We start from the raw sequence: 13,462 nt of genomic DNA, 5'->3' as shown, positions 1-13,462 counted from the left end.
TGAGTTATAGATATCCACCGCTTCCTCTGCCACCTCTTAGGTATTTAGGAGCCACCTCTCACCACCATCTGGGCTCCATGTTGGCTTCATTTTCACTGAGTTTAATGGCAATCAATCACTCAATCTTATTGATTTCTTAGAAGAGTTTCACAGATGCAGAAATAACAGATTTATCAGTTCTAAAAAGGGATACTAGGCCAGGCACAGTGGCTGACGCCTGAAATCCCAGCACTTTGGGAGGCTGAGGTGGGCTGATCACGAAGTCAAGAGATCGAGACCATCCTGGCCAACATGGTAAAACCCCATCTTTACTAAAAATACAAAAATTAGCTAGGCATGGCGGTGCGCGACTGTGGTCCCAGCTACTCAGGAGGCTGAAGTAAGAGAATCTATTGAACCCTGGAGGCGGAGGTTGCAGTGAACTGAGATTGCGTCACTTCACTCCAGCCTGGCAATAGAGCAAGACTCCGTCTAAAAAAAAAAAAAAAAAAAAAAAAAAAAAAGGGATACTACAATGAAGGAAACCAAAAATATGCCATTCACAATATACTCCTTTGGTCTATTTTGAGATGGCTATTCAGAGGGACTGCCAGCACAAGAATAGCCCTGAAAAGCTGTCTTTTATAGGGGAGATTTGTATCTGTAGAGAAAATCCATATAGGTGAAATAAACATCCAAGCTTTCTCTGAGGCTCCCCTTCTCTGGATCTAGGAAAGATTAACTTTTGGGAAAAAGGGACTAAAAGTTGGACACCTTAAAAGTCCACTAGGGAAACTGTTACTACAGGCTCCTGTCTTATTCTTTCTGAGAGCTCCTCCCTGGAGGATTTTATCTGCAAAACTAGGTAGGCTCTATGCCATGCTTTCCCCCTCACTTTCCCATAACCTGTGTCTCCATCTCTCCTCGAGAAGCCCCAAGCCCCTATTCTTTCTGTAACCTCAGGATGGTATAAAACTTCATTATCTGGCCCCTTCTTTAAGTCTCATACTTTGTGTATGACTCCCTTGTTTACACACGTTAATATACGCATGTGCCTTTTTCCCATTCGTCTGTCTACTGTCAGTTTGTTTTATAGACTAAAATCATGGAACTTTCAGAGGAGAAGAGACATTCTCTTTGCACCTTCAATGGCTATAGCTAGATAATGTCCCCGATCTCTCACTGAACTTTCTGCCCAATTTCAAAAAAGTGGATGCTAATTACTAAAAACAAGTAGGAGAGTGCGTTGAAAATCTTTTGGAAGGGAGGAAAACATGCTCTATAGGCCCTCTCTTATTACTTTTAGACACTTAAAACTTCTAGAGAAGAAAGGCTACCATTGTCTTTTAATTCTTCGGAGCTTCCAGTAAGGCCTTGCACAGTCAGCCCCTCTTGACTAGTACTTTCTTCCTTCCCCCTCTCTCCTTTGGTTGGCAAACATTCCCAGTGCATTCACTAAGGCCACGCAAACAGCCCCTTTGTGAGGCCTTTCCAGATCTCTTAGGCAGTGTCGGTAGTGTTCCTCTGTGTTCTCACACCATGGTCTCCAAACCTGTTTTGTACACTTGTCACATTGACTTGTAAACCTTTACTCAAATAGCTTCCGTCTCACTCTGAGTATAAGCCAAAGCTAGGAATCTTTTGTCCCCATGTATAGTTGCTTTCTGATTGGATTGGGATTATTTACTCTAATGCTTCCCATCTCCCTCAGAACAGAAGCCAAAGCCCACAGCCTTCCAGTCCCAGATACCCCTGGGCCAGCTTGCTCACCTCACTCAGGTGTTTATTCCAACGTCACTGTAGGTGCTGCCCACTTTTTGGCTTTGTTTCCCCGTAGCATTGACTGCCATTTCTTATATCAAATTATTTACTGATTTATCTTGTTAATCATCCATTCCCTCTCCCAAAAGAATGAAAACTCCTTGAAAGCAAGAGTTGTGTCTATTTTGTTCACAGGAGTGCCCTCAGTACCTAGAATAGGATCTGGACACAGTAACCACCCAATCACTCTTTCTTTAATGAATGAAATGGCAGTCTCTTTCTCCACCCTCTGAGCTCCTTAAAAGCAAAGATTTGGTTTAATTTGCTTTTCTCCAAGTCCAGCATTTACCTGGAGCATAGTATGCATTTAATAAGAAACGGTTTCATGGATTCTCTCTTGGGAAGACAAAGCAATTCTAGGCTAGTTCCAATATGGAGAAATCAAGAAAAGGACAACGGAACAGCCTTTCAAGTTTCCACATTATTTCCCTACTTCATCTTCATTCCCCAGGCTTTCATAGACACAATCATATAACAGCTTTGGACTGTCCATTTTAGCGAGTAGACATGCTTAAAGTTTAGTGATGGTGGAGTGTAACAGAGTAAGTTTATGGTGCTAAAAATATATGGAGGCCAGTCATGGTGGCTCAGGCCTGTAATCCCAAAACTTTGGGAGGCCCAGGCGGGAGGATCACTTGAGCCCAGGAGTTGGAGGCTGCTGTGAGCCTTGATCAGACTGCTGCACTCCAGCCTGGGCGACAGTGAGACCCTGTCTCTAAATAAGTAAATAATAAATTAATAAAATATATAAATATATAAATATTGGTGCGGAAGGGGGTCAGGGTACGCGCTAGTCATTTATTTGTGTCAGTAACAGGGGCCGGTGCCAGGATTAGAGAAGTTTTCCCGAATCGGGAGGAAGGGAGAAAAGTGGTGAGGCTGCTAAGGAGGCATTATGGAATGCGTGTTTTAGAATGCATGCTGTAATCCAGTGCGAGGCGAGGGGTCATCAGTCTGGAATCTGATGGAAGGAGAAGGGAGAGGGCTCAGTAGCGCGTCGGCCACTGGCCATTAAAGGCTCGTTCTAAGGCTCCTTTCAGCTCCAAGATTGCAAGAAGGAAGGAAGAATGGAAGGAAGAGAGAGGGAGGAAGGAAAAAGAAAAAAAAAGATTCTCTAGTAGATTGTAAAAATCATCCCAACTAACTTTGACATCGTTTCCTCGGTGTTGAACATCAGTGGCTTCCCTCGCTGGGAAAAAGCTGGGGTCCCTAACTAAAGCTGCTAAACAGGTGGCTAGCACCCGTGGGGACACTGTGCGGTTTCCTTTAAGAGGCAGCTCTGCTCGCCGCGGGTCCGGCGTGCGAGGCCGGAGGCCGCCCTGCCAGGCTGGAGGGTGGTTGTGCGTCGGGCAGCGGCCGCAGAGGCGGGGCCGAGGGTGGCGCGGGGCGCGCGCTTTTCCCGGGTGCCCGGGTAGCTGCGGCCGCAGCAGCGGCGGCGGGCATGGCAGAGGCGCGATCCCAGCCCTCGGCGGGGCCGCAGCTCAACGCGCTACCGGACCACTCGCCGTTGCTGCAGCCGGGCCTGGCGGCGCTGCGGCGCCGGGCCCGGGAAGCTGGCGTCCCGCTCGCGCCGCTGCCGCTCACCGACTCCTTCTTGCTGCGGTTCCTGCGCGCCCGGGATTTCGATCTGGACCTGGCCTGGCGGGTAAGCGTGCGTGCCCCGGGCGCTCGGCAGTGAGCACCTCACCCGCCCCGTCCCCCGCCCCACGACCCCGGATATCTGACCCCTGCCGAAGCCCAGGGTGCAGTCAGGACCCTGGCGGGTAACGCGCCCCTAACCACCCGGCGTGGGCGCTGAGGCTGTAGATGTTCCGAGAATCCAGAGCTGGTCCTCCAGTTTCTCTGGGTCATGGAAACGACAAAGCTAGAAAGTGTTGGAGTCATGGGATAATGGCCCATTTGATCTCAAGCATGGAGAACTCCTGCGCTAGATGAGTCTCCTGAACCTACAAAGTTTGGGGGACATGCCTTCCTCTCCCTGTAGGAAAGCCTGAGGTACAAAGTAACAGCTTAGAAGTTGGAAGCTCAGACTTATCACACGTGACCAGATTAACTACGTGTAGCGGGGAAAATGAAATTGCTGGTAAAACTGAAGTTCTGAAGCCATATAGTAGCAACATAGTATTATTACTAGTAACACTTAAGTGTCAAGACAGTAAAGCAACCCAGTATACTTCGAGTCTGGGTTGTAGTCGGGCAGTTCTTTTGTGTTTCCGGTATGTTACAGCTCATTGAAAGAAGAGGTGATGGAAAGATAGGAATCAGAAAGAGGGATGCGACCTTGAGTTCTGTCACTTTAGGTTCAGTGTCCTTATCTGTTAAATAATGATGGAAATGCCTGTCTCATTGATTGTTTGTGAAGATTGAACATTAACCAGTTTAACAAAACAAGCTGTGCCCAGCACAGTGCCTGGCACACAGTAAGCATTCAGCAGTTCTACCAGATCTAGCCCTTTCTCTAAGTGGCTTGTTCAGTGTCACACAGCTGCCTAGCAGGAAAGATATTATAGTACAAAATTTCAGTGTGTCTCAGTATGAGGTTTTTGAGGGTTTCTCTTGTTTGTTTGTTTTAGAGTGAAAGCAAGTTTATTAAGAGTGTAAAGAAACAAAAGAATGGCTACTCCATAGAGACAGAGCAGGCTGAGGTTGTTTTTAACTTAAGTAAAATTATAGTAAAAATAATCTAGTTAACACAAAATCCTAAAACGTGAAAAGTAAGTTTCTAACAGTAACTTTCTAAAGGAAAAAAGCTCCCTACCTCAAACCTTAGTTTGTCAGTCACATACCCAGAGGCTGGTTAGTGTTACTCATTTATCTTTTTAAACAGCCGGAGGTTGCACAAGCATGTTTGTGTGTGATTTCTATTTTGCCTTTCTTGCCTGTCTTTGAACTAGGAGCATCCCATATCAACTGGTATACATCCATCTTACTCTTTATTGGGCTGCTGTTATTCTACTGGATGGATATATTAGACTATATTAAAATGTATCTAACCTATTATTGGACTTAGGGCTTATTGCTGTTCATTCCTTCATTCAACAATTATTTTTTGGACTCTACAACTTGCCTAGTAGTACACAAGATGCAGGCGGCTGTGGTTTCTTCCATCACTGACTGGGCATTCCTCATGTCCTCATACTTTGTGCATAAATAGGAATATAAATTTACAGGATAAATTCAACCGGTGAAATTGCTGGATGAAATTAGATGTGTATTTTTCAGTGTTGAGTAATATAACAAACTGTCTTCCAAAGAGTTTTCAGTGCCTTCCAAAGGTCGCAGTAGCTCAGGCCTGCAATCCCAGCGCTTTGGGAGGCTGAGGATGGTGGATCAATTGGGCTCAGGAGCTCACGAACAGCCTGTGCAACATGGTGAAACCTCATCTCTACAAAAAAATAACAAAAATTAGCCAGGTGTGGTGGCACGTGCATGTAATCCCAGCTACTTGGGAGGCTGAAGTGGGAGAATCGCTTGAGCCCAGGAGGTGGAGGTTGCAGAGAGCCGAGATTGTGCTACTGCACCACAGCCTGGACAACAGAGTGAGGCCCTGTCTCAAAAAAAAAAAAAAAGAAAAAAAGAAAAAAACTCTATAACTCATCACTCTGACATTACATGATTTTGCCTTTTCCTCCATAACCCACACTGTATTATCAAACACGATTTGAGTATAAACCTGCTAGAAGAGATAGACTTTTTCATTGTTATAATAATATGCATTTATTTAAGTGTGATTAATAATCTTTTATATACATGTAAAATTTCAAAATTTCTTTCCAGTTAACTGAAAATGGCCTGTTTTTGCTTTTGTTCTTTTTTTGTTATAGTTTTAGGGTACATGTGCACAACGTGCAGGTTTGATACATAGATATACATGTGCCATGTTGGTTTGCTGCACCCATCAACTCGTCATTTACATTAGGTATTTCTCCTAATGCTATCCCTCCCCCAGCTCACCACCCTCCAACAGGCCCCAGTGTGCGATGTTCCCCACTGTGTGTCCAAGTGTTCTCATTGTTCAATTCCCACCTCTGAGTGAGAACATGCAGTGTTTGGTTTTCTGTCTTTGTGATAGTTGCTGAGAATGATGGTTTCCAGCCTCGTCCATGTCCCTGCAAAGGACATGAACTCAACCTTCTTTATGGCTGCATAGTATTACATGGTGTATATGTGCCACATTTTCTTAATCCAGTCTATCATTGATGGACATTTGGGTTGGTTCCAAGTCTTTGCTATTGTGAATAGTGCCGCAATAAACATACGTGTGCATGTGTCTTTATAGTAGCATGATTTATAATCCTTTGGGTATATACCCAGTAATGGGATTGCTGGGTCAAATGGTATTTCTAGTTCTAGATCCTTGAGGAATCACCACAGTCTTCCACAGTGGTTGAACTAATTTACACTCCCACTAACAATGTAAAAGCGTTCCTATTTCTCCACATCTTCTCCAGCACCTGTCGTTTCCTGACTTTTCAATGATCACCATTCTAACTGGCGTGAGATGGTATCCCATTGTGGTTTTGATTTGCATTTCTCTGATGACCAGTGATGATGAGCATTTTTTCATGTATCCGTTGGCTGCATAAATGTCTTCTTTTGAGAAGTGTCTGTTCATATCCTTCACCCACTTTTTGATGGGGTTGTTTTTCTTGTAAATTTGTTTAAGTTCCTTGCAGATTCTGGATATTAGCCCTTTGTCAGATGGGTAGATTGCAAAAATTTTCTCCCATTCTGTAGGTTGCCTCTTCATTCTGATGCTAGTTTCTTTTGCCATGCAGAAGCTCTTTAGTTTAATTGGATCCCATTTCTCAGTTTTGGCTTTTGTTGCCATTGCTTTTGGTGTTTTAGTCATGAAGTCCTTGCCCACACCTATGGCCTGAATGGTATTGTGTAGGTTTTCTTCTAGGGTTTTTATGGTTTTAGGTCTAACATTTAAGTCTTTAATCCATCTTGAATTAATTTTTGTATAAGATGTAAGGAAGGGATCCAGTTTCAGCTTTCTACATATGGCTAGCCAGTTTTCCCAGCGCCATTTATTAAATAGGGAATCCTTTCCCCATTTCTTGTTTTTGTCAGATTTGTCAAAGATGAGATGGTTGTAGATGTGTGGTGTTATTTCTGAGTCCTCTGTTCTGTTCCATTGGTCTATATATCTCTTTTGGTACAAGTACCGTGCTGTTTTGGTTACTGTAGCCTTGTAGTGTAGTTTGAAGTCAGGTAGCATGATGCCTCCAGCTTTGTTCTTTCTGCTTAGGATTGTCTTGGCAATGTGGGCTCTTTTTTGGTTCAATATGAACTTTAAAGTAGTTTTTTCCAGTTCTGTGAAGAAAGTCATTGGTAGTTTGATGGGGATGGCATTGAATCTATAAATTACCTTGGGCAGTATGGCCATTTTCACGATATTGATTCTTCCTATCCATGAGCATGGAATATTCTTCCATTTGTTTGTGTCCTCTTTTATTTTGTTGAGCAGTGGTTTGTAGTTCTCCTTGAAGAGGTCCTTCACATTCCTTGTAAGTTGGATTCCTAGGTATTTTATTCTCTTTGTAGCAATTGTGAATGGGAGTTCACTGATTATTTGGTTCTCTGTTTGTCCGTTATTGGTGTATAGGAATGCTTGCGATTTTTGCACATTGATTTTGTATCCTGAGACTTTGCTGAAGTTGCTTATCAGCTTAAGGAGATTTGGGGTTGAGACGATGGGGTTTTCTAAATTTACAGTCATGTCTTCTGCAAACAGGGACAATTTGACTTCCCATTTCCTAATTGAATACCCTTTATTTCTTTCTCTTGTCTGATTGCCCTGGCCAGGACTTCCAACACTATGTTGAATGGGAATGGTGAGAGAGGGCATCCTTGTCTTGTGCCAGTTTTCAAAGGGAATGCTTCCAGTTTTGGCCCATTCGGTATGATACTGACTGTGGGTCTGTCATAAATACCTCTTATTATTTTGAGATACGTTCCATCAATATCTAGTTTTTTGACAGTCTTTAGCATGAAGAGCTGTTGAATTTTGTCAAAGGCCTTTTCTGCATCTATTGAGATAATCATGTGGCATCTATTGAGATAATAATTTTGTCATTGGTTCTGTTTATCTGATGGATTACACTTATTGATTTGTGTATGTTGAACCAGGCTTGCATTCCAGGGATGAAGCCAACTTGATCGTGGTGGATAAGCTTTTTGATGTGCTGCTGGATTCGGTTTGCCAGTATTTTATTGAGGATTTTTGCATCGATGTTCATCAGGGATATTCATCTAAAATTCTCTTTTTTTGTTGTGTCTCTGCCAGGCTTTGATATCAGGATGATGCTGGCCTCATAAAATGAGTTTGTGAGGATCCCCTCTTTTTCTATTGATTGGAATAGTTTCAGAAGGAATGGTACCAGCTCCTTTTTGTACCTCTGGTAGAATTTGTCTGTTAATCGGTCTGTTTTTTTTTTTTTTTTTTTGGTTGGTAGGCTATTAATTATTGCCTCAATTTCAGAGCCTGTTATTGGTCTATTCAGAGATTCAACTTCTTCCTGGTTTAGTCTTGGGAGGGTGTATGTGTCCAGGAATTTATCCATTTCTTCTAGATTTTCCAGTTTATTTGCATAGAGGTGTTTATAGTATTCTCTGATGGCAGTTTGTATTTTGTGGGATCGGTGGTGATATCCCCTTTATCATTTTTTTGGTGTCTATTTGATTATTTGATTCTTCTCTCTTTTCTTCTTTATTAGTCTTTTTTTTTTTTTTTTTTTTTGATACGGAGTCTCACTCCGTCACCCAGGCTGGAGTGCAGTGGCATGATTCGGCTCACTGCAAGCTCTGCCTCCTGGGTTCACGCCATTCTCCCACCTCAGCCTCCCAGTAGCTGGGACTACAGACGCCCGCCACCACGCCCAGCTAATTTTTCTGTATTTTTAGTAGAGACGGGGTTTCACCGTGTTAGCCAGGATGGTCTTGATCTCCCGACGTCGTGATCCGCCTGCCTCGGCCTCCCAAAGTGCTGGGATTACAGGCGTGAGCCACCGTGCCTGGCCTTCTTTATTAGTCTTGCTAGCGGTCTATCAATTTTGTTGATCGTTTCAAAAAACCAGCTTCTAGATTCATTGATTTTTCGAAGGGTTTTTTGTATCTCTATCTCTTTCAGTTCTGCTGTGATCTTAGTTGTTTCTTAACTTCTGCTAGCTTTTGAATTTGTTTGCTCTTGCTTCTCTATTTCTTTTAATTGTGATGTTAGGGTGTCGATTTGAGATCCTTCCTGCTTTCTCTTGTGGTCATTTAGTGCTATAAATTTCCCTCTACACACTGCTTTAAATGTGTCCCAGAGATTCTGGTACGTTGTGTCTTTGTTCTCATTGGTTTCAAAGAACATCTTTATTTCTGCCTTCATTTTGTTATTTACCCAGCAGTCATTCAGGAGCAGGTGGTTCAGTTTCCATGTAGTTGTGCGGTTTTGAGTGAGTTTCTTAATCCTCAGTTCTAATTTGATTGCGCTGTGGTCTGAGACACAGTTTGTTGTGATTTCTTTTCTTTTACATTTGCTAAGGAGTGCTTTACTTCCAATTATGTGGCCAATTTTAGAATAAGTGCGATGTGGTGCTGAGAAGAATGTATATTCTGTTGATTTGGGGTGGAGAGCACTGTAGATGTCTATTAGGTCTCCTTGGTGCAGAGCTGTGTTCAAGTCCTGTATATCCTTGTTAACCTTCGTCTCATTGATCTGTCTAATATTGACAGTGGGGTGTTAAAGTCTCCCATTATTATTGTGTGGGAGTCTAAGTCTCTTTGTAGGTCTCTAAGGACTTGCTTTAAGAATCTGGGTGCTCCTGTATTGGATGCTTACATATTTAGGATAGTTAGCTCTTCTTGTTGAATTGATCCCTTTACCATTATATAATGACCTTCTTTGTCTCTTTTGATCTTTGTTAGTTTAAAGTCTGTTTTATCAGAGACTAGGATTGCAACCCCTGCTTTTTTTTTGCTTTCCATTTGCTTGGTAGATCTTCCTCCATTCCTTTATTTTGAGCCTATATGTGTCTCTGCATGTGAGATGTGCTATAGACATCTGATGGGTCTTGACTGTTTATTCAATTTGCCAGTCTGTATCTTTTAATTGGGACAATTAGCCCATTTACATTTAAGGTTAATATTGTTATGTGTGAATTTGATCCAGTCATTATGATGTTAGCTGGTTATTTTGCCCATTAATTGATGCAGTTTCTTCATAGCATTGATGGTCTTTACAATTCGGCATGTTTTGCAGTGGCTGGTACCGGTTGTTCCTTTCCATGTTTAATGCTTCTTTCAGGAGCTCTTATAAGGCAGCCCTGGTGGTGACAAAATCTCTCAGCTTGTCTGTAAAGAATTGTATTTCTCCTTCACTTATGAAGCTTAGTTTGGCTGGACATGAAATTCTGGGTTGAAAATTCTTTTCTTTAAGAATGTTGAATATTGGCCCCCTACTCTCTTCTGGTTTGTAGGGTTTCTACTGAGAGATCTGCTGTTAGTCTGATGGGCTTCCCTTTGTGGGTAACCCGACTTTTCTCTCTGGCTGCCCTTAACATTTCTTCCTTCATTTCAACCTTGGTGAATCTGACAATTATGTGTCTTGGGGTTGCTCTTCTCGAGGAATATCTTTGTGGTGTTCTCTGTATTTCCTGAATTTGATTGTTGGCCTGACTTGCTAGGTTGGGGAAGTTCTCCTGGATAATATCCTGAAGAGTGTTTTCCAACTGGTTCCACTCTCCCCATCACTTTCAGGTACACCTATCAAAAGTAGATTTGGTCTTTTCACATAGGCCTATATTTCTTGGAGGCTTTGTTCATTTCTTTTTACTCTTTTTTCTCTAACCTTGTCTTCTCGCTTTATTTCATTAATTTGATCTTTAATCACTGATACCCTTCTTTCCACTTGATGGAATCAGCTACTGAAGCTTGTGCATGCATCACGAAGTTCTTGTGCCATGCTTTTCAGTTCCATCAGGTCATTTAAGGTCTTCTCTACACTGTTTATTCTAGTTTGCCATTCGTTTAACCTTTTTTCAAGGATTTTAGCTTCCTCGTGTTGGGTTTGAACATGCTCCTTTAGCTCAGACAAGTTTGTTATTACTGACCTTGTGAAACCTACTTCTGTCAGCTCATCAAAGTCATTCTCCGTCCGGCTTTGTTCTATTGCTGGTGAGGAGCTGTGATCCTTTGGAGGAGAAGAGGCGCTCTGGTTTTTAGAATTTTCAGCTTTTCTGCTCTGGTTTCTCCCCATCTTTGTGGTTTTATCTACCTTTGGTCTTTGACATTCATGACCTACACATGGGATTTTGGTGTGGATGTTCTTTTTGTTGATGTTGGCGCTATTCCTGTCTGTTAGTTAGTTTTCCTTCTAACAGTCAGGTCTCTCAGCTGCAGGTCTGTTGGAGTTTGCTGGAGGTCCATTCCAGACCCTGTTTGCCTTGGTGTCACCAGCGGAGGCTGCAGAACAGTGAATATTGCAGAACAGCAAATATTGCTGCCTGATCCTTCCTCTGGAAGCTTCATCCCAGAGTGTCACCTGCCTATATGAGGTGTCTGTTGGCCCCTACTGGGAGGTGTCTCCCAGTTAGGCTACACGGGGGTCAAGGACCCACTTGAGGAGGCAGTCTGTCCATTCTCAGAGCAGAAATGCCATGCTGGGAGAACCACTGTGCTCTTCAGAACTGTCAGACAGGGACGTTTAAGTCTGCAGAAGCTGTCTGCTGCCTTTTGTTCAGCTATGCCCTGCCCACAGAGGTGGAGTCTATAGAGGCTGTAGGCCTTGCTGTGCTGCAGTGGGCTCCACCCAGTTCGAGCTTTTGGCCCACTTTGTTTACCTACTCAAGCCTCAGCAATGGCGGATGCCCCTCCCCCAGCCAGGCTGCTGCCTTGAAGTTAGATCTCAGACTGCCACGCTAGCAGTGAGCAAGGCTCCATGGGTGTTGGACCCGCCAAGCCATGCACAGGAGAGAATCTCCTTGTGTGCCAGTTGCTAAGACCTTGGGAAAAGTGCAGTATTTGGGTGGAAGCGTCCTGTTTTTCCTGGTACATCCATCATGGCTTCCCTTGGCTAGGAAAGGGAAATCCCCCAACCCTTTGCACTTCCTGGGTGAGGCAATGCACTGCCTTGCTTCAGCCCACCCTCCATGGGCTGCACCCACTGTCCAACCAGTCCCAGTGAGATGAACCAGGTACCTCAGTTGGAAATGCAGAAATCACCCATCTTCTGCATCGATCACACTGGGAGCTGCAGACTGGAGCTGTTCCTATTCGGCCATCTTGGAATGGATCCCATTTTTATGTTTTACTGATTTATAAAATATTTTTATGTATTTTAGGCCTTTTTATATATTTTAGGCCTTTGTCCTTGATTTTTATCTGTTACATTATTTATACTATTTTTTTTCTGTGCAGAATTTAAAATTTTAATGTAATCAAATGAATTGATTTTATTAGTCTTTGATTGCTTCTGGGTTTTATAATCTCTTCTCTTGTCCAAATTTTTTTCTAGTTATTTGTGTCTTCTCTTTTTTATGTTGGGGTCTTTGATCTATTGAGATTTGTTTTTATGTTAGGAGTAAAACAGGAATCCAACTTTATTTATTTTCATTTTTTAGATGGCTATATAAGTATCCCAATATCATGAGTAATAAACTAATATGTACTTAGTAACTACTGAATATGAAAACACAATCTCAGGTCCTATGAAGAATGAAGCTTAAATGAGGCATTAAACATATATATGTATAGAGATAACTAACAATAAAACATGTTTCATTTACTAATTTCATTTTAGCTGTTTTAAAAAAAGTAATGTTTAAATAGAAAAATAAAATTGACCATCAGCCTCTGGGACATAATATATTTTTTTCTGTATTCCTTAAATAAGGAATTGTTTTCATTGTACCATGCCCTTGAGGAATTGGCTAGCAGGACTGTGTCTAAATCCACCGCATAGAAATCAAGTTTCTGTCTGTGAACTCTTTGTCTTGCTTTTCTGCCAACTGGAAAGGAAAAGGAAAGGGTAAGAGTGCAAAACTTTTTTCATTTTCCTCTGCAATAGCACTTAATTCAACTCTAACTTCTTCATTCATAATATAGAAGCCCTATAGTTTTTGTATAAAGAAAGCTTGATAAGTGCCTCAGTCACAATGAAATTTCTCATTATTCTAGTTTTTGTATTTGAAGTTATGATGAATTAATAAGGTTTTATTATATAATCCTAATAGCTAATGTGCTTATAGAATGCAACATACTTTGGTATGAAACTAGGGTTTTCATGGATTATCTTTTATTATTTTCTCATTTTAGACGAAACAGATATAAAGAGTAAGTAACTTGTCTGAAATTATGTAGCCATTAAGTGTTGAAGCAGGGATTTGAATTTGGGTTGGGCTCAGGAGAGAGCCTGCGCTCTCAAATACACTGCACTTGCCTCTTATATTTAAAACAACAAACATATAAAACAGCTAACCGTTCACTTCTCTGCCTGTTCTACAATCTCATGAATTCCTTATATCAAGTGATAGCCTAGTTCCTTTTACTTTTGTTCCATGTGATAAGCTTTTTATGCTATAATTATCTTTATGGTTTTCCCAAAGCTTTCCAAATTCCATAGATTCTCCCTGCTAATTTCTCTCTAAATGCAGCTTCTTTTATAGAATTTTTC

The 13,462-nt window shown here is 42.1% G+C and overlaps 1 protein-coding gene across 4 annotated transcripts in view; it reads left to right on the top strand.

The window, feature by feature from the left end:
• Nucleotides 1-2,239: 2,239 nt before the first annotated feature.
• TTPA (alpha tocopherol transfer protein) overlaps nt 2,240-13,462 on the top strand; it is a 28,296-nt gene continuing 17,073 nt past the window's right edge. For 2 of the 4 annotated variants that reach the window (XM_055116597.2, XM_055116598.2), the window contains exon 1: nt 2,240-3,445. In XM_055116597.2, the coding sequence (XP_054972572.2) occupies nt 3,242-3,445 (204 nt within the window). In that variant the 5' untranslated portion in view covers nt 2,240-3,241. The remainder of the gene's footprint in view (nt 3,446-13,462) is intronic. The other 2 variants (XM_003831381.5, XM_055116596.2) reach the window with 2 other exon arrangements.

The sequence above is a fragment of the Pan paniscus genome, chromosome 7, assembly GCF_029289425.2.
Source record: "Pan paniscus chromosome 7, NHGRI_mPanPan1-v2.0_pri, whole genome shotgun sequence".
Lineage (NCBI taxonomy): Eukaryota > Metazoa > Chordata > Mammalia > Primates > Hominidae > Pan > Pan paniscus.
Note: the sequence above shows the minus strand (reverse complement) of the source record. Positions and strands in the feature narration are given on the sequence as shown.